General features: G+C 39.2%; 1 protein-coding gene across 1 annotated transcript in view; it reads left to right on the forward strand.

The window, feature by feature from the left end:
- The first annotated feature begins 2,446 nt into the window (after positions 1–2,446).
- cenpe (centromere protein E) overlaps positions 2,447–23,559 on the forward strand; it is a 120,682-nt gene continuing 99,569 nt past the window's right edge. The window contains exons 1-8 of the mRNA XM_072589169.1: positions 2,447–2,895; positions 8,085–8,188; positions 9,917–10,006; positions 10,400–10,518; positions 17,485–17,601; positions 18,391–18,472; positions 19,306–19,373; positions 22,800–22,850. Coding sequence (XP_072445270.1) covers positions 2,840–2,895; positions 8,085–8,188; positions 9,917–10,006; positions 10,400–10,518; positions 17,485–17,601; positions 18,391–18,472; positions 19,306–19,373; positions 22,800–22,850 — 687 coding nt within the window. The 5' untranslated portion in view covers positions 2,447–2,839. The remainder of the gene's footprint in view (positions 2,896–8,084; positions 8,189–9,916; positions 10,007–10,399; positions 10,519–17,484; positions 17,602–18,390; positions 18,473–19,305; positions 19,374–22,799; positions 22,851–23,559) is intronic.

Consider the following 23,559-nt stretch of genomic DNA (forward strand, 5'->3'; position numbering starts at 1 on the left):
ACTGGGAGATTTCTTGAGTCATTGTCAATGAACACTAACTCAAAATAATGATTCAGCTTCTCTATCATTTCCTATTACAAATTCTATAATGCGGTTGATATGGCCTCCTCTCCTGCACAGAATCACAGTACTGACATGGTGCAGAAGGAGGCCATTCAACCCATGATGCCTGCACCTATGTCAATTCCTGATTGTCAATCTTCTGCCTTTTCCCCGTACCCTGCACATCATTTCTCTCCAAATAATCATCCAACAACCTCCTAAATGCCCCAGTTGAATTTGCCTTCACCACTTTGTCAAGCAACGTCTTCCATACCCTTACTACCCGCTGTGTGGAAAATATTTTTTCTCATATCACCCTAGTTCTGTTTGCGCAACACTTTAAACCTGTGCGCACTTGTTCTTTATTTTCTGCGTGGAATTTGTATGGGTTTGAGACTTCTGATAAAGTGCCTCTTAACAGGTCTGCCAGGAAACTTGAAAGCTGTGGAACATGGATACATGATTGACTGAGTGACAGGAAACAAACAGGAAGGATATGAAGGTTTTATGGAAATAGTTACACAAATGGACTTTGATTATGTGACTAGATTAAAGAATCTGGAGTTGTTTTCTTTGAGAAGGGAAGCCTACAACAAAGTAAAAGGCCCTTTAGCCAATTGAATCTGTGCTGGTCAAAAACAACCATCCAACTATTCTAAACCCCTTTTACAACACTTAGCTCATAGCCTTGTGTCATTGACATCATAAGTGTATATTTAAACACTTTTTGAATGTTATGTGGGTTTCTGTCTCTATCACAAGCAGTGAGTTCCAGATTGCTATAATCTTTAGGTGAAAAAAATTTTCTTTACATCCCCTCTAACTCTCTTTCCCCATACCTTAAATCTAAATCCTCGGCTATTGATTCCCACCGCCAAGGGGAACGTTTGTTCCAAATATCCTATCAATATCCCTCATAATTTTATGCATCTCATTCATGTCCACCCTCAGTTTCCTGTGTTCCAAGGAAAGCAATCCCAGTCTATTCAAATCCCTCTTCAGTCTCCAGCTCAGACAATATCCTGGAAAATCTCATTTGCACCCCTTCCAGTGCAATCACATCCTGTTCATAATGAAATTGCAGAGCTATCCACAATACTTCAGATATGGCCTAACCAATGTTTTATACTGTTACAGCATCACTTGCCTGCTCTTAAACTCTACATTTCAGCTATTAAAGGCCAGTTATCTGGGTGAACTTAGTGAGAGCATTGTTACTAAGTTTGCAGATAACACAAAGGTAAGTGGAAGGACAGCTAGTGTTGGGGAAGCAGGGTGAATGCAGAGAGATTTGTCAAGCCAGGAGAGCAGGCAAAAATGTGGCAGATGGAATATAACATGGGACATGGCCTTTTTCAAAACTGAAAGAGGTTGGAAAATTGTATTTTTATGCAACTAAGAACCACAATTTTCCAACACCTTCTAGTTCTGACGAAATTCATATCGGATTAACTGTTTCTCTCCACAAATACTGCCAAACCTGCTGAATTTCTCCAGCAATTTCTATTCTTATTTCAGTTTTCCAGCATCCTAGTAAAAATAAGGAACTGAAATAAATCAGTATTCATAAAATGGTAATGCTGGACAAATTAATGGGTCTGAAAGTTGTCAGGTCCCCACAATCTCACGATGTACATTTGAAGAAGATGGCCATAAGGATAAAGGGGGCATTGGTGAGCATCTTTCAAAAGTCTATGATTCTGCAATACTTCCAGTAGATTTGAAGTTTGCAGATGTAACCCAACTATTTAAAGAGGGAGAGAGAAAATGACGCATTACAGATCTGTTTGCCTGATGTCAATTGGAGGGAAATCAATTATAAAGGATGTAATCACTGAACAACTAAAAACTATGTAAAAACAATGACTGCAGATGCTGAAAATCAAATACTGGATTAGTGGTGCTGGAAGAGCACAGCAGTTCAGGCAGCATCCTGCTGCCTGAACTGCTGTGCTCTTCCAGCACCACTAATCCAGTAACTAAAAACTATGATTAGGCTGCATCAACAAAAAAAAGGAAATTATGTTTGACAGGCCTGCTGGACATTTTTATGGATGTTAATAGTAGAGTCAGTAAGAGGTGACCAGTGGATTTGGTGTAAGTAAATTGTTTTTGTTTTGAGGTGACAACATTGGTGCTGCTTACATCCGAAAGGTCGACTTCTCCATCTCCTGATACTGCCTGGCTTGCTGTGTTCTTCCAGCCTCCTGCCTGTCTACTTTGGATTCCAACATCTGCAGGATTTGGTTTTGCCTCCTCCCCCCCCATCCACCAGCTGTGGATGAGTCTAAATTATTCATACCTCCCTCCCCCCCACACGAGTGGAAGAGTCCAGGCTAACCGAAAATCTGGAGTGTCAACCAATCAGATTGGGGCCGCGAAATTTGAACCGTGAGGGGAGGGGAGAGAGAGGAGAGGAGTTAGAACGAGAGACTGCAGCACCAGCCCCGGGAGGGAGAGGGGAAAAAAGCGGCTCCGACGCCAGCCCCGGGAGGGAGAGGGAGAAAGCGGCCCTGACGCCAACACAAGCCCCGGAGAGGGAGAAAGCGAAAGCGGCCCTGACGCCAACACAAGCCCCGGGGAGGGAGAGGGAGAAAGCGGCCCTGACGCCAACACAAGCCCCGGGAGGGAGAGGGAGAAAGCGGCCCTGACGCTAACACAAGCCCCCGGGAGGGAGAGGGAGAAAGCGGCCCTGACGCTAACACAAGCCCCGGGGAGGGAACGCGGCTCCGGGTGGAAGGGGGAGGGCGGGCGGCGATCTGAGTTGCGTTTGGCTTGAATCGGGGTCGGGCCCAGGATGTCGGAGGAGGGCGCGGTACAAGTGTGTGTCCGGATGAGACCACCCAACGACAGGTCAGTGGACCGTCCGTATTGATCGGAACTGACTCTGATTAATTCCTGTGAAGCTCGAGAGCGAGGTTCTCTTTAAGGACACTGCAGCAAATTGGATCCTTGGGTTTTGCTATTCGAGGCATTGAGTATAAAAAGTGAAGAGGTTTACACTAGTATTCTTTGTATTATAAGCCTCTCTTAATTGAATATAATTTTTAATCTCCCTAGAAAGCCATGGATGGATCTTTCTTGCTTGCCTTTTTCATTTTTGGAAGAATGTATTTTTGTTAAACCTGTTTGAATTGTTTCTTTAAATGTTTCTCACTTTATTTACTGTCGTCTTGTTATTTATTAATTAGTCTAGTCAGTTGTCTCCTCATACCTAGGTGATTTGCTTTGTTTACATTTAAAATTCTTGTTTATGATTGCAGTTGGTCATTTTCATACTTTAATGTGCATTTAGAGTCAGAGATGTACAGCACGAAAAGAGACCCTCCAACCCGTTTGTGCCGATCAGATATCCCAACCCAATCTAGTCCCACTTGGCCCATATCCCTCCAAACCCTTCGTTTTCATATATCCATCCAAATGCCTTTTAAAGGTTGCAATTGTATCAGCATCCTGCCCTTCCTCTGGCAGCTCATTCCATACATGTACCACCCTGTGCGTGAAAAAGTTGCCCCTCAGGTGTCTTTTATATCTTTCCCCACCCCCCCCCTCGCCCTAAACTTAAGCCCTGTGGTTCTGGACACCCCCACCCCAGGGAAAAGACTTTGCCTATTTACGCCATCTATTCCCATTATGATTTTGTAAACCTCTGCAACGTCACCCCTCAGCGACTCTCCAGGGAAAGCAGCCCCAGGCTGTTCAGCCTCTCCCTATAGCTCAAATCCTCCAACCCTGGCAACATCCTTGTAAATCTTTTCTGAACCCTTTCAAGTTTTACAATTCCTTTCTGACAGGAAGGAGACCAGAATTGCACGCAATATTTTGACAGTGGTGTAACCAATATCCTGTACAGCCGCAAGATGACCTTCCAACTCCTGTACTTAATACTCTGACCGATAAAGGAAAGCATTCCAAAGGCAGCCATCACTATCCTATTGAACTTTTTTTTTCTAAATTCTTTCATGGGATGTGGGCATGGCTGACAATAGATGTGGGAGTAGGCCATTCTGCCCTTCAAGCCTGCACCTCCATTCAATATGATCATGGCTGATCATCCTTAATCAGTATCCTGTTCCTGCCTTATCTCCATAACCCTTGATTCCACTATCCTTGAGAGCTCTATCCAACTCTTTCTTAAATGAATCCAGAGACTGGGCCTCCACTGCCTTCTGGGGCAGAGCATTCCACACAGCCACCACACTCTGGGTGAAGAAGTTTCTCCTCATCTCTGTCCTAAATGGTCTACCCCGTATTTTTAAGCTGTGTCCTCTGGTTCGGCACTCACCCATCAGCGGAAACATGTTTACTGCCTCCAGAGTGTCCAATCCTTTAATAACCTTATATGTCTCAATCAGATCCCCTCTGTCTTCTAAACTCAAGGGTATACAAGCCCAGTCGCTCCAGTCTTTCAGCGTAAGGTCGTCCCGCCATTCCAGGAATTGACCTTGTGAATCTACGCTGCACTCCCTCAATAGCCAGAATGTCTTTCCTCAAATTTGGGGACCAGAACTGCACACAGTACTCCAGGTGTGGTCTCACCAGGGCCCTGTACAGCTGCAGAAAAACCTCTTTGCTTCTATACTCAATCCCTCTTGTTATGAAGGCCAGCATGCTATGAGCCTTCTTCACTACCTGCTGTACCTGCATGCTTACCTTCATTGACTTGGTGTGCAAGAACACCCAGATCTATTTGTACTGCCCCTTTACCTAAATTGATTCCATTTAGGTAGTAATCTGCCTTCCTGTTCTTGCCACCAAAGTGGATAACCATACATTTATCCACATTAAACTGCATCTGCCATGCATCTGACCACTCGCCTAACTTGTCCAGGTCACCCTGTAATCTCCGAACATCCTCCTCACATTTCACCCTGTTACCTGGCTTAGTATCGTCAGCAAATTTGCTAATGTTATTACTAATACCATCTTCTATATCATTAATATATATTGTAAAAAGCAGCGGTCCCAGCACTGATCCCTGCGGTTCCCCACTGGTCACTGCCTGCCATTCTGAAATGGAGCCGTTAATCACTACCCTTTGTTTCCTGTCAGCCAACCAATTTTCAATCCAAGTTAGTACTTTGCCCCCAATACCGTGCGCCCTAATTTTGCTCACTAACCTCCGATGTGGGACTTTATCAAAAGCTTTCTGAAAGTCCAGGTACATTACATCTGGATCTCCCTCATCCATCTTCAAAAAAATTCCAGAAGATTAGTCAAGCATAATTTCCCCTTCATAAATCCATGCTGACTCTGACCTATCCTGTTACTACTATCCAGATGTGTCGTAATTTCATTCTTTATAATGGACTCCAGGATCTTTCCCACCACTGAGGTCTATAATTTCCTGCTTTCTCTCTCCCACCTTTCTTAAAAAGTGGTACAACACTAGCCACCCTCCAATCTGCAGGAACTGATCCTGAATCTAACAAACTCATCCACGATTTCTCAAGCCACCTCCTTCAGTACCCTGGGATGTAGACAAGGCCAGCATCTATTGCTTGTCCCTAATTGCATTTGAACTGAGTGGTTTGCTAGGCCATTTCAGAGGGGATTTAAGAGTCAATCACGTTGCTGTGTATCCGAAGTTGCATGTAGGTCAAACCAGGTAGGATTGTAGTTATCCTTTACTAAGGGTCATTTGTAAACTAGGTGGATTTTGGCAACAATTAAATGATTTTGTCAACAATTAAATGATTTTGTCATCATTAGCTTCAAGTTTCATATGTTTATAGAATCATAGAGTTGAACAGATCATTCAGTCCAACTCATCCACACCAATCAGATATCCCAAATTAATCTCGTCCCATTCGCTAGCATATCCCTCTAAACGCTTCCTTTTCATGTACTTCATTCAGATGGCCTTTTAAATTGTATCTGTACCCACCTCTATATTTCCTCTGGTAACTCATTCTATATACCCACACCACCTTGTGTGTGAAAAAGCTTCCCCTTTGGTCCATTTTTAAATCTTTTCCCCCCTCCCGTTAAAATTTTTGGATTATATAGAATCTAATCTAATCGAAAGAACTTTTTCAGAAGGAGATTCAACCTCTCAACTTTTACCCTGTGAAGTCCCATGTGAATCCTGTGTTTCAATAAGGTCTCCTCTTGTTTTTCTAAATTCCAATGAGTACAAATCCAACCGATTCAACTTTTCCTCATGCAAAACTTAATCTTTACCTAGAAGCAAAGTAGTGAACCTTCTCTGGATATCGTTCAAGGCATATATACCTTTCCTTCAATGTGGTGACCAAAACTCTTCACTGTATTCCAGGAGTACTGCGACTTGTACAATTTTAGCAATGCTTCCCTAATTTTATACTGCATTCACTTTTGAATTAAAACCAATTATTTCCCTTCCCCTTTCCAGACTGACCTTTTGATACAAGCTTTTTGTGGTTTATTTGCTAGGATCCCAAAGTTCCTTTCTGCTTCAGCTTTCTGCCATCTGAGCAATTAAATGATATTCAGCTCCTCTTCTTCCTGGCAAAGAGTATAACCTGAAAAATGTGTTGCTGGAAAAGTGCAGCAGGTCAGGCAGCATCCAAGGAGCAGGAGTATCGATGTTTCGGGGCATAAGCCCTTCAGGACTTTGTATTATAAGCCTCTCTTAATTGAATATAATTTTTAATCTCCTGAGAAAGCCATGGATGGATCTTTCTTGCTTCTCTTTTCATTTTTAAAATAATGTATTTTTGTTAAACCTGTTTGAATTGTTTCTTTAAATGTTTCTCACTTTATTTACTGTTGTCTTGGGTGCAGGGATAAAATGTACGGTAACCAAATTTGCAGATGATACCAATAAGTGATAAATTTCTCGACTGCAACTTAATTTAGAAATGGCTACGAATAGGTTAGGTGAATGGACCAGTTTGATTTGGAAGAATCAAAGGGCAACCTACTATCTAAATGGAGAAAAACTTCAAAATGTTTCAGTGCAGAAGGATCTAGTTATCCTTGTGCATGAGTACCAAAAAGCTAACATGTCTTAGAGCAGGTAATAAGGAGTGCAAATGGAGTTTTGGCATTTTTTGGCTGAAGGAATAGTATAAAAGTGGGCAACTTTACAAAGCATTGGTAAAACTGCATCTGGAGTATTACATACCATCTTTACTTGAGGGATGTAATTGCATCAGAGACGGTTCAAAGAAGGTTCACTAGATTTAATTCCAGAAGTGAAAACTTGTTTTACAAAGAGAAACTGAACAGTTTAGGTTGACAGTTTAGAAACATGAGAGGACATCTAATTGAGATTTATAAAATGCGAAAGGGATTAGACCAAATAGACACCGAGCACATGTTTCCCTTGACAGGGCAACCTAGAAGGAGAGGTTGTGTTTTTGGCTAAAGGGTGTCAGATTTGAAACAAGAGAGGAGTAATTGCTTTTCTCAGGATTGTCAATCTGTGAAATTCATTTCTGTAGAGCATTATGGATGTCAGGGCATTTAAATAAATTTGAGGAGGTGGACAGATTTTTAATTGGTAATAGCTTAAAGGGAGGAGTGAGAGGGAAAGTGGACCTGAAGCCAAGATATGATCAGTTGTAATTATATTAAATAATGCCGCAGACTTGAGGGACTGAATTGACTCCTCCTAGTTGTCGCATTCTAAAGATATTCAATACAACAAGGAGTTGGCTACCTGTGCTGGTGCTACTGCGAACATCAGGAGAGGCATCAATTTCCTCTTTCTGGTTTTTCTTCGGCTTCCTGTAAATATTGAAGTTTAGCATTGTAGTGACTGTTGGAAGGTGTTTTAACCGGTCTTGCATAGAGTTTTTCTTCCCGGTCTCTATCAGACTTGATGATAGAATCAAATTTGATTGTTGGATGGTGTAGAATGCAAGTGATAGAACTCAAAAATGGAAAAGAGATAGATAAACAGGGTGAAATGAAAACAGCAATAGAGTGAGATGGGAAATCTTAAGAATGGAATTGAAAATCTGTTATGAAGGAGTTATAAATATTTTCACTTGGTTAGTACAGCAGATCAGGTCTTTAAAAATTTGAAAATGAGTAAAAGCTGTTGTTTTTACCAGAGAGAAATCTTTACAAGGCGGGTCAGCTGAAGCTCTTCAGATTCATTGGAAAGCCGACAAACAAACTGTTTCCCAGATATCTGGATCAAGGTCTTTCAGTTTTGGTGAGTTTCTGAAGAGTTTGTGTTGCAGATTACTTTTAGTAAACTTATTAGATTACAGTCATACAACACAGAAACAGGCCCTTTGCTCCAGTCAGTCTGCACTGAACATAAGGCCAAATTAAACTAGTCCCACCTACCTGCTCCTGGCCAAAATCTGTCCAGTCCTTTTGTATTCATTTCATTTATCGAAATGTGTTTTAAATGTTGTAATTTTACTCGAATCCACCATTATCCAGAGAAAAAGGTTGCACAAAAATGTAATAAAAAGGCAAAAGGGAGCAAGTAACCAGTAGTAGCAGGTACTAGGGAAATAACTTATAATTTTAGACAGTACTGCCCATTAAAATGTTAAATAACAGGTCAACTGACTCACTATATTAGCAGATTGTATTACATAACAACTTTCAAGTAACAGTTAATCTGACTACACACCCAAAATAAAATTGGACAATTGCTCTATCTAAATTCATTCAGAAAATTATAGTAGTAAGCTAAAACTAAGAATTGCAAGTGCTAGAAATCTGAAACCAAATCAGAATTTTCTGGAGAAACTCAACAGATCTGGCAGCATATGTGGAAAGAAAACAAAGTTAAAGATCCAGGTCCAGTGATTCTTCAAAACTGACAAGTAACCTGTCCGAAGGCTTTAAAGGAACTGCTTTCAATATTTTGTCAATTGATTCCTGCAATACAGTGTAATTCAGTTATCATATATGCCGCATTCATATTAAAACAGATCATTTCCAGGAATTAATATAGTCTTGCTCACTTTGAGATCAACTGAAAATGATCCTTTGACAACTTGTAGTCCTAGTCTAAGATAAAGAGCAGTACTGACAACAAACAACCAGTTGGCCCAAAGACACTCCTTTTACAAAAATGTATAATGTACTTTAAGTTATGACTGCTGATGACATAATTGTGGTAATTGACGAGAATGGTTCAGAAGACCAAAGATACGACAAACATTCTCAGGGTTTCCAACTAAGGTGGCTATTTAGTGATTTGTTGACCATCAGTCAATACTGAAGTAATAGAATAAAGACTGTTGACATGTTTTTCAGAATAGCACATGTCATTACCAGAACCAACCTCAATTATCCATGTTTGGGAATTGTGATAATAAGACAACTTGGGCTAATAGATAGACCAGGCACTCTATCGCTGAACCAAAGAATTGCATTCTCTCAAAATTTGGAGATGCTGGTGTTGGACTGGGGTGGTCAAAGTTAAATCACACAACACCAGGTTGTAGTCCAACAGGTTTAGTTGGAAGCACACTAGCTTTTGGAGCGTCACTCCTTCATCAGGTGATAGTGGAGGGCTCAATCCTAACACACAGAATTTATAGCAAAAATTTAGTGTGATGTAACTGAAATTATACATTGAAATTATACATCAATTTTTCAACCTATAATTTCAGTTACATCACATTGTGAGAATTTATACCAAAAATTTACTGGGCACATTTGCTTATAGCATTACCACTTGCATTCCTAAATAATTACTCATCGTTACAAGGTTCAGGGCTATTGTCAATAAGGTCTGACTAAACTAATACCATTGTATTGAATCTTTGTAATTCCATTTCGAGAATGACACTTCAAAACATGTAAACCAGCAGCTGTATCTTGTGTTTGAGTTCCTTTATTGGTTGTTTTCATTCAACTTGCGTTATAGAAGAAGCAAGTGTTGGTTGACTATCTTCTCTACTGAATTTTATTTTAGACCGTGTATTCCATCCTGAAGAGTCAACAGCCACAGTTTACAATGAGGTTGCACACTCCATTGTGCACTCTATTACCAAGGGCTACAATGGTGAGTATACTTGACAACGCATCGATGGTACGATGAAATTACATAGTTTTTCCTTCGTTATCTGGCTCTTGATTTTATTTTTTAAGGTTTTAAATCCGATATGAATTTCATTTGCTTTAAGTTCTGGATAATATACCATCTATTGTTACTTCAAGCTTGGTTGTAGCCATATGCTTGTTGGAGTTCTCTTAAAGGGATTTTTAATAATCATTTATAGTCTATATGTTGTACACCACTGTTTTTGTCTTTGTCCTGCAATAGGTGGGACAAAAAAGTAAGACTTTTTTTATTTTAGAGATTCAGGCATATAAGATTCAAAACAGTAATTTAGCATGAAGAGAGTGGTTTTGATGTTGTTTAGTGTTGATGTTAAATTGACATTTTGTTTAACAGGGACCATATTTGCATATGGGCAGACTTCTTCAGGAAAGACTTACACAATGATGGGAAATGCAGTTTCTTCTGGTCTTATTCCTCTGGCAATCTGCAATTTGTTCAATGTTATTAATAATGTAAGTAAAATTTCATTGCATTGAATATTCTGGTTTGAAATTCTGCATGAACGTTATAACCTGGAATTATTGTTTGTACTTGGACTTGTGGCAACAATTTATACAATGGAGAAAGCCTTGAATGAAAAGGGCTTCCCACTTCCTGCCTTGGTACAATCATCATGATTCTCCAGAACCATTTTGTATTATTTCCTTCAGTATTCTTCTGTGGTGCATTGTAACATTAACCTGTGATATTGGAAGTTGTTGGAATTGCCTGAACTTGTTATTTGCTTCTAATTCTCGCATGCTTGAGTCTAGTTTTTATTTCAACTGTTCTGTCTGATCAATTTTTGATCAACATTATCAATCCCCTTCCATTAAGTTACCTTGAAATCGCTCCATGGTTAGTGGAAGTATTCACTGAATGTAAGGTTATCAGCAAATGGTTGAGCTCTTCTGCTGGTCATTGATAGAATCAGCTTTAGGCTGTTATGGACAATTCTCCTTCAAAGCAAGCTGTTGTAAAGGTCATCAGAATAAAACAGTAAGAATAATTTGAATCTAGTATGAGGAAATGCTAACAACTTGACATCCTGAAAAAAAGTAGGGTGAGGATTGACATTTGCATGGACAATGCAGATACAAGTAGACTGTAATGTATTAATTGCAGTTCCTGGGTACTTGGTATAGCATTCCCAAGTTTAATCTCAAAATAAACTTTCTCTTTGATATTTGATAATTATGTGGCGATATTTGTCAAAAGTAGGTATTTGAAATGTATGAAACACTACTTAATGCTATGTGAAACTAGCTGTTATATCTTTTACAATAGTGATTTTATAGATCAAAAGGTAGACAAGCAGATATTGACTTGTGCTTGGTACACAGGACACAATTTCAAAGTTTGCAGATTAGTCAGCAATTAATATAATAAACTGAGAGGAGGATGGCAGTAGATTACAGGAGACTGATGGAAAGGGTGAACAATATTAACTAAGGATTACATTTCTGTTCCTGCAGCCCTTATAGAAATGAGGGAGTATATGTAAACAAATTGTTGATGTTAAGGCAGTATGCAAAAGTGGATTTTTTTTCTTTTTAAATGACACTGATCTGCTCTCAAATGGAGAGTTGTGTCCAATTCTGAGCACCACACGTGGGGAGCGGTTAGAAAACATTAGAGAATGCAGGGAATAGTTGCAGTGATGAGCGACTTCAATTTTGTGGGTGGCTGAAGGGCTACCATTAATTTGCTTTGAGAAGGGAAAGGTGAGAGGAGGTTTGATAAAGGTATTTGAAGTCTTGAGTCCAGACAGTAGATAAACCATTTCCATTGGCTAAAGGTTCGAGAACCACAGGACGCAATTTCAAGTGGTTGCAAAAATATTTCATGCAGCCAGTGTTTATGACCTGGAGTGCACTGCATGAATTGTACTGCAGAAGGTGGTTACTTGGCCAACTGGGTCTGGACATGAACTGTGCTGGGTTTGGTGATACTTTTTGCAAGAACACTAGAAAAGAGGCTTGAAACTAAACAATAGGAGTAGAGGGGGGACGAGTAGTGAAGGATCAAGCTTTGATAGATGAGTCAGGAATTGTAGGAAGGGACAGAGGACAAAGAAACCTAAAAATACACAAGCAGTCAAGACTAACTCTTATAAAGGTAACAAAATAATACTGATACTATAGGCTACCAATCTGAATGCTCATAACATTCATTACAAATGAATTGAATTGATGCTGCTCACTAAAGTAAATAAGTGATCTGACAACCATTATGGAAATGTAGCTTAATGAACAATATTATGAGTTATGTGACATTCAATATTTGGAAACTGGGTGGACAGATAACCAGGAAGCCATGAATGTGAGAGTTAGAAATGACATTGGTTGAAGTGATTAGGATGTAGAATTGATTTGCGTAGAAATAAGGAGTAATAGGGAAATAAATCGCATTTGGGAATGGTCTATAGGCCCCAGCCACCCCAACAATAAACGTACATGAGCACTAAGTATGCAAAAAAAATTGAATGCTTGTAATACACAGATGGAAATAATAGTTGATTTTTCCACTTGTGTACTTGACAATCAGATTGCCAATGGTAGCCTAGATGCTTTTCAGAGATTCCTTTGGAGCCACATGTTCTGGAATCAACTAGACAGTAGGTGCCTATATACTAGACTTAATATTGTATTGTGGCGGGATGAATTAATGATCTCTGAACAAGGAAATAGCTAGATAGCAGTGACCACAAAATAATTGAACTTTTATATTCAGTTTGAAAGTTTCAGATTGGATTTAAGATTAATGTTTTCAACTTAAATGAAAGCAACTTTGCGGGCATGAAAGCTGAGTCTGCTGAAGTGAGTTAGGATTCTAGAATAGGGGACAGATCATCGGAGAAGGAGCAGCAATCATTTCAGTGGCTATTCCCATGATAAAGAAAAATTCTAAGAGGACCACCCAACACCTATGGCTTTTTTTAAAAGAAAAGTGAAGGAAGCATCAAACTTAGGGGGGAAAGGTATATAATTGCACAAAGATGTGTGGAAGATCAGATGATATTCGGCACTGCAGATGCTGGAGATCAGAGTCAAGATTAGAGTGGTGCTGGAAAAGCACAACAGGTCAAGCAGGAAAATCAACATTTCAGGCAAAAGCCTTTCATCAGGAATGAGGCAGGGAGCCTTGGGTGGAGAGATAAATGAGAGGGGGGTGGGGCTGGGGAGAAGGTAGCCAAGAGTTGAGTCTGTTTCAGGACATGGTTGAAGAGCTTAAGGGCAGAGGAGATGACCTGGGGGTTGCAGTGAGATAGAGACTTACTGAAATCCTTGGAGAGGAGGAGAACTTCTTCAAGGTAGGCAAATGTGAAGTACGGCAGAATGACTAAAAGATGAGTTTGAGAAGTTAACTAGAAATGTAAACAGGGATTGCAAGAGTTTCTCTGGCCATTTTAAAAAGGAAGTAAAGGAAGTGCCTATTGATCCTCCACAGAATGAGCATGAGGAGTTAATGGATAAAGAGGTTGATACAGTTTTTTAAAAAAATTAAGAATAAAAAGTAGATTTTTTTTCCTTTCAAACAAAAAGCTTATTTTTGCATTCTCTGTAGAGTACATGAAAAACATCCAGTAATAGCTGTAAAGCAGGAGACAGAAAGAAAGGAACTTGGGGAAATTATCATTAGAGAAAGAGCTATTGGCTGACAAGTGGAACCTGATGAACTTTTTTTTTTCACTGGGTTTTAAATGAGTTGTTTAATAAGATGTGTTATTAATTTTTCAAAGTTGTCTTGATTCTGCAATGATTTCATCAGACTCGAAGATAGCAAATAGAAGTAGGGAGGGAGGCAGAAACCAAACTATAGGCCAGTTAGCTTGACGTCTGTCATGAGGAAGATTATTAGGGAGGTTATAGCTGTGCACTTTAAAAGCTTCAAGTTAATCAGGAAGCGTCAGCATTGAAATGTTTTGGAGGAGGAACAAGCTTTGTAGATGAAGGGGATAGACATCCTGCACTTGGATTTCCAGACAGCATTTGACAAGATGCCACATAAAACTTTGTTGCACAAAATAGGAGCTCATGGTGCATGGGTAGATATTTGGCTGGCTTGTAGGCAGAAAACAGTAGGCATGAATGGCTCTTTTTGTGGTCTCACATCTGAAATACGTGCAGTTATGGTATCCTTATTTAAGGAAGGAAGGAAATAGGTTGGAGGAGGTTCAATTGGAGGTTCATTCAATTGATAGCTTCAATGCGTGGGTTGTCTTGCAAGAATTAAGAGTAATAGTGATCATGAATCTGCTGATTTTTAGAAAAAACCATCTGGTTCACTAGCGTCTTTTAGGGGCGGAAACTATCATCCTTGCCTAGCCTGGCCTACATTTGACTCTAAACCTATGGCAGTGTTGTTGACTCTTATTTCCCTCTGGGCAATAAGGAATGGGCAATAAATGATTGAAAAGGCTATACAGGCTAGGCTTGTTTTCACTGAAGTTTAGAAGAACGAAGGGTGATTTGATTCAAGGATGCAAGATTCTGAAAGGTCTTGGCAAGGTGGACATGGAGAGAACATTTTCTCTTGAGTGGGAGTTCAGAACTTGAGCTGTTTTAAAATTTAGATGTCACCTTTTTAGAACAGAGATGAGGAGAAATGTTGTGTTGTGCGACTTAGGAACATGACCTCAGAAGCAATGGAGGTGTGACTATTGCATATTTCTAAGGTGAAAGTGGATAGATATTGTTAGACAAGGTAATCAAAAATTGAGGTAGACAGGAATGTGAAATTGATTGATCTGTTCGCATTTTCAATCATGATCATCTTGAATGTTAGGCTGGAGGTGCCACATGGCCCACTCATGTCTCTAATTCATGTTTGTATGTATGTTCATTTTTACACTGGGTTGAACATTGGCTTCTTGAAACCCTATATGTTCTTCCTTTTCAAATAAACATCAAATTTCCTTTGAATGTCTCTGTTGAACATGCCTCCACCACACACTCAAGATTTGCATTCCAAACTGTAACTATTTGCTGCGTGAAAAAGGTTTTCTTCCTGTCACATTTGCAGCTTTTGCAAAACACTTGAGCTGTGCCCAGTCATTTTCGATCCTATCATAATTGGGAACATTTTCTCCCAGTTTGCTCTGTCCAGGCCTCATGATTTGAATACTTCAATCCAATCTCTTCTCCGCCATCTCCATGGAAAGTAGTTCTCATCAACCTCTTCTGTACTCTGTCCAATGTCTTCGATTCTTTCTGAAAGAACTCCAGCTGAAGCAGTGCTCATGACTATGAAAGTGCAACAAACCTCCTCGTTGAGTGTGTGGTGCTGGAAAAGCACAGCAGGTCAGGCAGCATCCGAAGAGCAGGAAAATCAATAAGGGCTCCTTCCTGATGAAGGGCTTTTGCCTGAAATGTCAATTTTTCTGCTCCTCGGATGCTGCCTGACCTGCTGTGCTTTTCCAGCACCACACTCTCGACTCTGATCTCCAGCATCTGCAGTCCTAGCTTTCTCTAACAAACCTCCTTGCTCTTGTAATCTATGTCTCTATTAATAAAGTCTAGATTACTTTATGCTTGATTCACTTCTGTTAATGCCCAGCCACCTTTGAATGATTTACACATATGTAAACTGTTATGATACTGAGGTGAAGCGCTCTGCTAATTAAACCAATCATCCAGAAAACCTCGCCTTGCAATCTGTTAAAATGAGTGACAGACAACTCCCAGATTCCACTATTTAAAGAAAATAACATATTTTTTTTAACTCTAAAAGTGAACATTAAATAAGAACTATTCACAACTTTAAACCCCCATTTCTCTTAACTGCTTATCTGCCTCCACCTCTATAACAATATACTGTTCCAATAAGATACTTATTAAGTTGCATCAACTTAATTTCAAAACCACACCAAGCTGTCGTCTTCTGTGTCTTTCTTTTTCCAGCTGATCATCTCTCTGGGCCATCGTCTGTCATTTTACTGCAAGTATATTTCATATGAAAAGATACCTTTTTGATAGAGGATATTTTCTAATTTTTTGAAGAGCAAGATGTTAGCTCCCCATGCTTTTCTGTCTCAACAGTAGTTGCTCTCTCTCCAATTTTCAAAATGTCCACATTTTTATACCTCTAACATCAGATCGTCTCATTGGGTTTGATGTTGGCAAAATAATAAATTCAAACTTGATTGGGTTTTAGTATCCTGGGGCATAATTTAAACTGGTTAAATTGGAATTGTTGTCAAAACGACAACCAAAACTCGTGTATCCATTTCACAGCCGAATGTTTTATATTTTCAATTTTCCACTACACTCTGGGACTGCCGTTTAGTCATATACACAGATGTTGGTAAATCGCTCAGTTCTGAACAGCATTCACTCACTCTTAAAGGTACAGTACACTCCTTCAACTTCATAACAACACCTACATCTTTATGCTCCTTAGAACCCCTTTCAGGATTGTACCTTTTATCTTGTATTGTCCCTCAGTGATGTTCTTACTAAAATATATCACCTTGTGTGCCTCTACATTGAAATTGGTTTGCCAATTGTTTGCCCACTGCATCTTGTCAGTACCTTTTTTAGATTAGATTAGATTACTTAGTGAGGAAGCAGGCCCTACGGCCCAACATGTCCACACCAACCCACCGAAGCGCAATTCACCTAACCTGCACATTTTTGGACTGTGGGAGGAAACCAGAGCACCCGGAGGAAACCCATGCAGACACTGGGAGAATGTGCAAACTCCACACAGTCACCCGAGGCTGGAATCGAACCTGGGACCTTGGTGCTGTGAGGCAGCAGTGCTTGCCACCGTGCTGCCCCTCTGAAGTTCCACATTGTTTACAATGGTTTCAACTTAGATACCATTAGCACGTGTTGAAATTACATACAAACTTTTGAATTATATGCAGAAGTGGGCCATTTGGCACCTCAAGCCTGCCATTCAGTTGATCATGAGTGATGTTTGTGTTTACAATTTCACATTCCTGTCAATCTGTAATTTTTTGATTCCCTTCTCAATGACCAAGTTCTAGGTTATTATTAAATATCAGGTGAAGTGAGTGTCCCAATATTGGAGTCTGGGGAATTCCACTACACTCCTTGCTGCAGTCTGAAAAGTGTTTGCTGATCATTATTCTGTTTCTACTCGCTGAGCCAACTCTGCATCCACGTTGCTCCTGTTGCTTTGATTCCATAAGCCAACTTGAATCTGTCTTCACCATTGTGACCAATTGTGACATACAAATTGACAAAGTACTTGAAGGGAAAATGTTTGCTTTGAGTATTGGAATAGGCTGAACTGCTTGATGATGATTTGAGTGTATTACTTCTAAAGAATGAAAGATCATTAATTGGGTTTGGTGCTCTTTGGGATACCCTGAAAGCTTGGTGAATTTGGATTGGCTATTTGAATCCTCCTGTAATTGAACGACTGGAATGTTCTTTGTCCTACTTACATTTGGTTTTTGTTCTACGCAGACGCCAAACAGAGAATTTTTATTGCGGGTTTCTTACATGGAAATTTACAATGAGTCAGTATCTGATTTGCTTGTTGGTCCAAAAAGAAGACCCCTAGAAGTTAGAGAAGATATGGAAGTAAGTGCTTCTAACCATGCAGACAAACGTCTGTACTTTATTTTGAATGTAGCTGATTTTATTCTTCTGGCGCTCTTGCATGTTAATAAGTGAAGATTTATATCTCAAATATTTTCTTTATAAGTTAGGTTTGTTGATTGGATCTGATTATAAGAACTGTTGGCTATTCATTGGTTGCAATCCAAGTTGATCATAAGTATTATGGATGATGGAGAAACTCAGCAGGTCTGGTAGCATCTATGGAGAGAACAGTTAATATTTTGAGTGCACTATGACGATTCTTCAGAATATAAAGAAAATTCATACTGGACTCCATATTCCCTTTCTCAGTCCAAAGATGTCACCAATGTTTCTCCAGAGTTCTGTTTCAGATTTATTTCAGGGTTCCATAGTAATTTGCTTCTGTTTGAGGTTAAGAGTAAAATTTCTTTTGCAGTCCTCATTTTCTCCAGATGCTGGAGATCAGAGTTGAGTGGTGCTGGAAAAACGCAGCAGGTCAGGCAGCATTCAAAGAGCAGGACAATTGATGTTTTGGGCATAAGCCCTTCATCAGGATTTCCTGATGAAGGGTTTATGCCCGAAACGTCAATTCACCTACACCTTGGATGCTGCCTGATCTGTTGTGCTTTTCCAGCACCGCATTGTCGAATAAAATTCCTTTATCCAGTTTAACACTGAGAACATTCGACTGTTTTGCTGTCCTGAATTTAATTTGAGGATTGTATTCTAAAGATGAATGCAAGTAATATTTTAAATGACTTCTAATAACGTTATCTACTTTTTTTCCAGCGGACAGTTTATGTTGCCAATCTGACAGAAGAGTTGGCTGTAACCTATGAGGATGTCATGAAATTGGTCCATAAAGGAGAAAGTAAGATGAAAGCCCTGTTGACTGCAAAATTTGCTATTAGTATTGGGGTTCCATGTGAAGTAAAAATAAAATTCTTTGCTTGTCTTTTCTTTGTCCCACATACACCCATTTCCTATTCACCAAGTTTTGAATAATTGTGAATTTAATTAGGGCTCCGATTCTGAGCATTCCCTGAATATTTCTAATATTTGGTTCTGTTTATTTGATGTGTCTCAAGTCTACTTGTCATTTCCATTAAGTATGTTTGGAGCATTTCTGAAATTAAAACTAACAAGAATCCCTAGAAAATGCAATGCACCAGCTTAACACTTTTCACCTCATGAATTGTGGTTTCAAATGCAGCTTAGATGAAAGATTTTCACAAGTAATTGGCTTAGTACTTTAGAAAAGTACTTTAGTCCATATTGAACTCAAAGTGGGTCTAGGTTCACAACACGGAATTGATCTTATTTAATTAATGAATTGTAAGTCACTGATTGTGATTTTTAATTGCATTTTCATCATCAAATAAGGCTTTATGTCTGGCTTTTACTTCTTTAAAATAATTTAGCCTTTGGCGGTTGTGTGAATAACTTCTCTGATCAAATTTCCCTCATTTGGGAGAGATGAGAATGTTCAAGTAAGTGCTTTTGTTTCCCAGTACAAATATCCGTAACTGAGAGGAACATAAAGCAAAAGCTAAAGTAATTTGTGCAAGATCAGGAAGCTAATGTCCCAAAACACGTGGGAAAAGCAACAATAACTTCCATGTGCTTTGTATTCCCTTGTTATTTCCTATGAAAACCTAATGCTTTATTCTAAAATGAAGCTACTCTGACTTTTTTCCTCTTCAGAAAACCGGCATTATGGAGAAACCAAGATGAATGAGCACAGTAGTCGGTCGCATACAATTTTTAGAGTGGTAAGGATATGGTTGTCCATGAATTAATTCTCTTTGAGCAATCAATTGCATGTATTTGCATAGCTACGTTTAATAATCTAAGGATGTCTCAACTGTTTGCAGCCACATATTTTTGAAATTTGGTTTTCTAAAAGGCACCTAGTTTCTGCACAGCAAGTCTTTGTGAATAGCAATTGAGATAATTGGAGTAATGCTTTTTAAAAAGTGGTGCTGGTTGATAGGAAACTATTGGGGAGGGAACTTTGAAAATTCTCCTACTATTATTCATATTGTACTGTAGAATCTTATGTTCACCTGAGAAGAACATAAGATTCTAGGTGTCATCCATATTTTTCAAATGTCATCTGACAGTCTTATCCTAAGCTTTTTTTGTACAGGTGATGGAGGTCACATGGGGAGGGCTTGACATAAAACCTCTGCCACATTCAAGTACTACACCATCTTGTTTGATATTAGTAGTCTTTCATAGTTGATAAGTAAAATTTTGGAACCATCCACTAAATGCCACAGTAAGTGTAGCTTGACCACATAGATTACAGCAGTTTGAGAAGCCTTGCCGTTCTTTGAGGAAAGCTGGGGTTAGATAAATAAAAGCTGCAAGTTTATTAAATCATCAATGCTGGTAATGATTTAAATTCAAAGTTTGTGAGAAGATTTGTAGCTCGGGTGCTCGTTGTTGTGGTTCTGTTCGCCGAGCTGGGAATTTGTGTTGCAGACATTTTGTCCCCTGTCTAGGTGACATCCTCAGTGCTTGGGAGCCTCCTGTGAAGCACTTCTGTGATGTTTCCTCCAGTATTTATAGTGGTTTGTCTCTGCCGCTTCCGGTTGTCAGTTCCAGCTGTCCGTTGCAGTAGCCGGTATGTTGGGCCCAGATCAATGTGTTTGTTGATAGAATCTGTGGATGAGTGCCATGCCTTTAGGAATTCCCTGGTTGTTCTCTGTTTGGCTTGTCCTATAATAGTAGTGTTGTCTCAGTCAAATTAATGTTGCTTGTCATCTGCGTGTGTAACTACTAAGAATAGCTGGTCATGTCGTTTCGTGGCTAGTTGGTGTTCATGGATACGGATCGTTAGCTGTCTTCCTGTTTGTCCTATGTATTGTTTTGTGCAGTCCTTGCATGGGATTTTGCACCCAAAGGACTAACCATGTTACCATACATTAAGAACATTCTGAACTGACAGCCAGACTACTACAACCACTAGGACTCATAACAGCACACAAACCAGCTGCCACTCTCCGACAACAACTCACCAGAATGAAGGACCCAATACCGAGCATGAGCAAAACCAATGTAGTGTACAAAATCCCATGCAAGGACTGCACAAAACACTACATAGGACAAACAGGAAGACAGCAAACGATCCGCATCCATGAACACCAACTAGCCACGAAATGACACAACCAGCTATCCTCAGTAGCCACACACGCAGATGACAAGCAACATGAGTTTGACTGGGACAACACTACTATTATAGGACAAGCCAAACAGAGAACAGCCAGGGAATTCCTAGAGGCATGGCACTCATCCACAGATTCAATCAACAAACACATTGATCTGGGCCCAATATACCGGCCACTGCAGCGGACAGCTGGAACTGACAACCGGAAGCGGCAGAGACAAACCACTATAAATGCCGGAGGAAACATCACGAAGCGCTTCACAGGAGGCTCCCAAGCACTGAGGATGTCACCTAGACAGGGGACGAAATGTCTGCAACACAAATTCCCAGCTCAGCGAACAGAACCACAACAATGTTCGCATATTGTAGAATTTAAATCAATGTATTTGATAGGCTTATCCACACTGTTTAGCAAGAGTGAAAACATTTTATTAAGGGAAAGCAAATATTAGTCAATGCTATTTAATACTTGCTGTTTGAAGATCCTGTCCTGTCCAATGTAATAATGTGAATTTGGTGTGCCTTCCCCATTCCTTCATCCTCCCGAGGATAGGCCTTTCTAAATGATTGAAGGTTTGACGGACTGCAGTCTTAATGATGAAAATATTTTTACAAAGGGGTGTTTGAAGAAAACCAAATTTAGTTTCTGAATTTCTCGCAATAGTAGTTTTCACAAGTCAGTGAAAGCATGAAGTAAAATCAGGAGTGATTTAAATTGATATGACTTAGTTCTTTATTAAAGTAATTCATTGGGAGAGTAAAAGTTTCACCCTGTGACATTGCAATGTGCCCATGTTTCCTGTGCTATGCTGCAACATTAAAACATCATTAGTTTAACTACAAGCTATGGAGTAAGTTGCTTACCATAGTTAGAATTGTTCCTCCACACAGACTGAACTTTTTTCCCCCTCATTGCCCTTCATATAATCTCTTTCTCTGGTGGGCTTGCTGGTGGTATTCCAATCCCATAGGCTTTCTGCTGGATCATTTTTACTGAATGTTTTTCTTCTCTGAATAAAATTTAGGATACTGTGGTAAAACCCGTATATTGTATGACTGTTGTCGGTTAGACAGCTTGATCCATAATTGATTCATGAAAGGAGTAGTAGAGATTAGTATGTTCTAAAACTTTTATTTTCATAATTATTCCTTTGAGGAAAAGTGAAGGGCCCCGTCGTGACAATAACAGCAAATGTTTTATTAACTGGTGCCTGTGGGGCCAGGAGTGTACTAGTTGATCAAGAAATCCACAAAGTCAATATAAAAACATACACTATGTAATAGAAACATAATGGAGGGGGTATATGCATCACTGTTATACTTACAATAGAAATGCTTAATAACAAATAAAAAATAAAACTTACTGGCAGAGAACCTTCTCACTTGTACCCTCAACTGAATACGTGAATATCATGGAGATTGCAATAATACAGTAAACATCTGGTATTTTAGATACGTAACTTTTTTGCCAGTTTATCAAGAGTGCCAGTTCATTAGGTGCAGTTCAAATAAAGGTTAAAAAAACTTTCATTTCTATTAATATATATTTAAATATCCAATACTGAATGAGGAGGTATAAATTACAGTACTGTGAAAAGATTTTCATAGCCTCTGATCTATCGTAGGATGTACCTCATGGTTTTTCACTTTGTGAATCGAGGTGCTAATATGACAGAGCAAGATTTTGACATTAATGTGAATGTTCATTTATAAAAGTACAAATGTACTCTATCAACTGACTTGTGCAAATGATAGCAGGTCCTGAGTTGTCTCTGGCTTGTTTTGTGTTTTAAGTACTTCATAATGAATGTGGTGACAAATGATCATTTCTAGTTTAAAGAAGAAGCTATTGAAATGAATATTTGTTTCCGGTGATTGAAATCTCTCTAATTCAAACACTTTGCTATGCTTTAAGATGTCTTATAATATTTGACTTGATTGGTGCACTCCTGTGGTTCAAGTTTCAAAATAGGATTGATATTTTTTTAAAAATTGTGTTCTGATTTGAGTTACCTTTCTATTTCAGATTGTGGAAAGCAGGGATAAAAATAATGAAGCGGTTATTGTTGCACACCTGGTAAGTTGTATTCTGTGGAAGAATACAAATCGATGGAAGGTCTGCATCTTGCTGTTTTTAATCCTAGTGTCCTGGCTTAACCAGGAATGAGAATTCCTTTGGCTGCCCAGGGTGATTAGTTCCCCCTTAACTACGTACAACATTTGAATGACTAATTTACTTACATCAGGCTGTTTTTGGTATCAAATGCTGATGTTTGAGTTGTGCACCAATGATAATACTGCAAGGGAAGTAAATGCAAATACATCTGAAATGCTGAGGCTGAGAATACACACTGGTAATCTAGTTGCAGTATCTGGCAAGGCTCTTGATCACAACCCAGTAGTCATGGTGTATCATTTTCTGAAGGCCTTGAATTTATTTTGTCATTATCTATCTTCGATAATTCTTTCACTTTAACAAATGCATTCAAACAACATATATGTATGATGCAAATTTATTTCTTTTAGTGTAATTTTGTATTGTCAATTTATGAATTGGCAGAGCAAGAATGAACTATGTTATCATATTTTGATGCAAGATCTGTGCTTGCTTTGTTTCAGTCACTGAAAGTTCCATTTGCTAACAGTCCTGTCTTATTAAAATAAAATTATTTATAATTACTGGGACTGTCTTCATTGCACATTAGCAAGACTGAGATAGTTATTTACTGAAGCTAGGTGGAGGTTGAACTTTTCAAGTTTGTGCCTCTAGTATTAAAAATTCTAGC

Source organism: Chiloscyllium punctatum, chromosome 2 (genome assembly GCF_047496795.1).
Source record: "Chiloscyllium punctatum isolate Juve2018m chromosome 2, sChiPun1.3, whole genome shotgun sequence".
In the NCBI taxonomy this organism is placed as follows: Eukaryota; Metazoa; Chordata; class Chondrichthyes; order Orectolobiformes; family Hemiscylliidae; genus Chiloscyllium; species Chiloscyllium punctatum.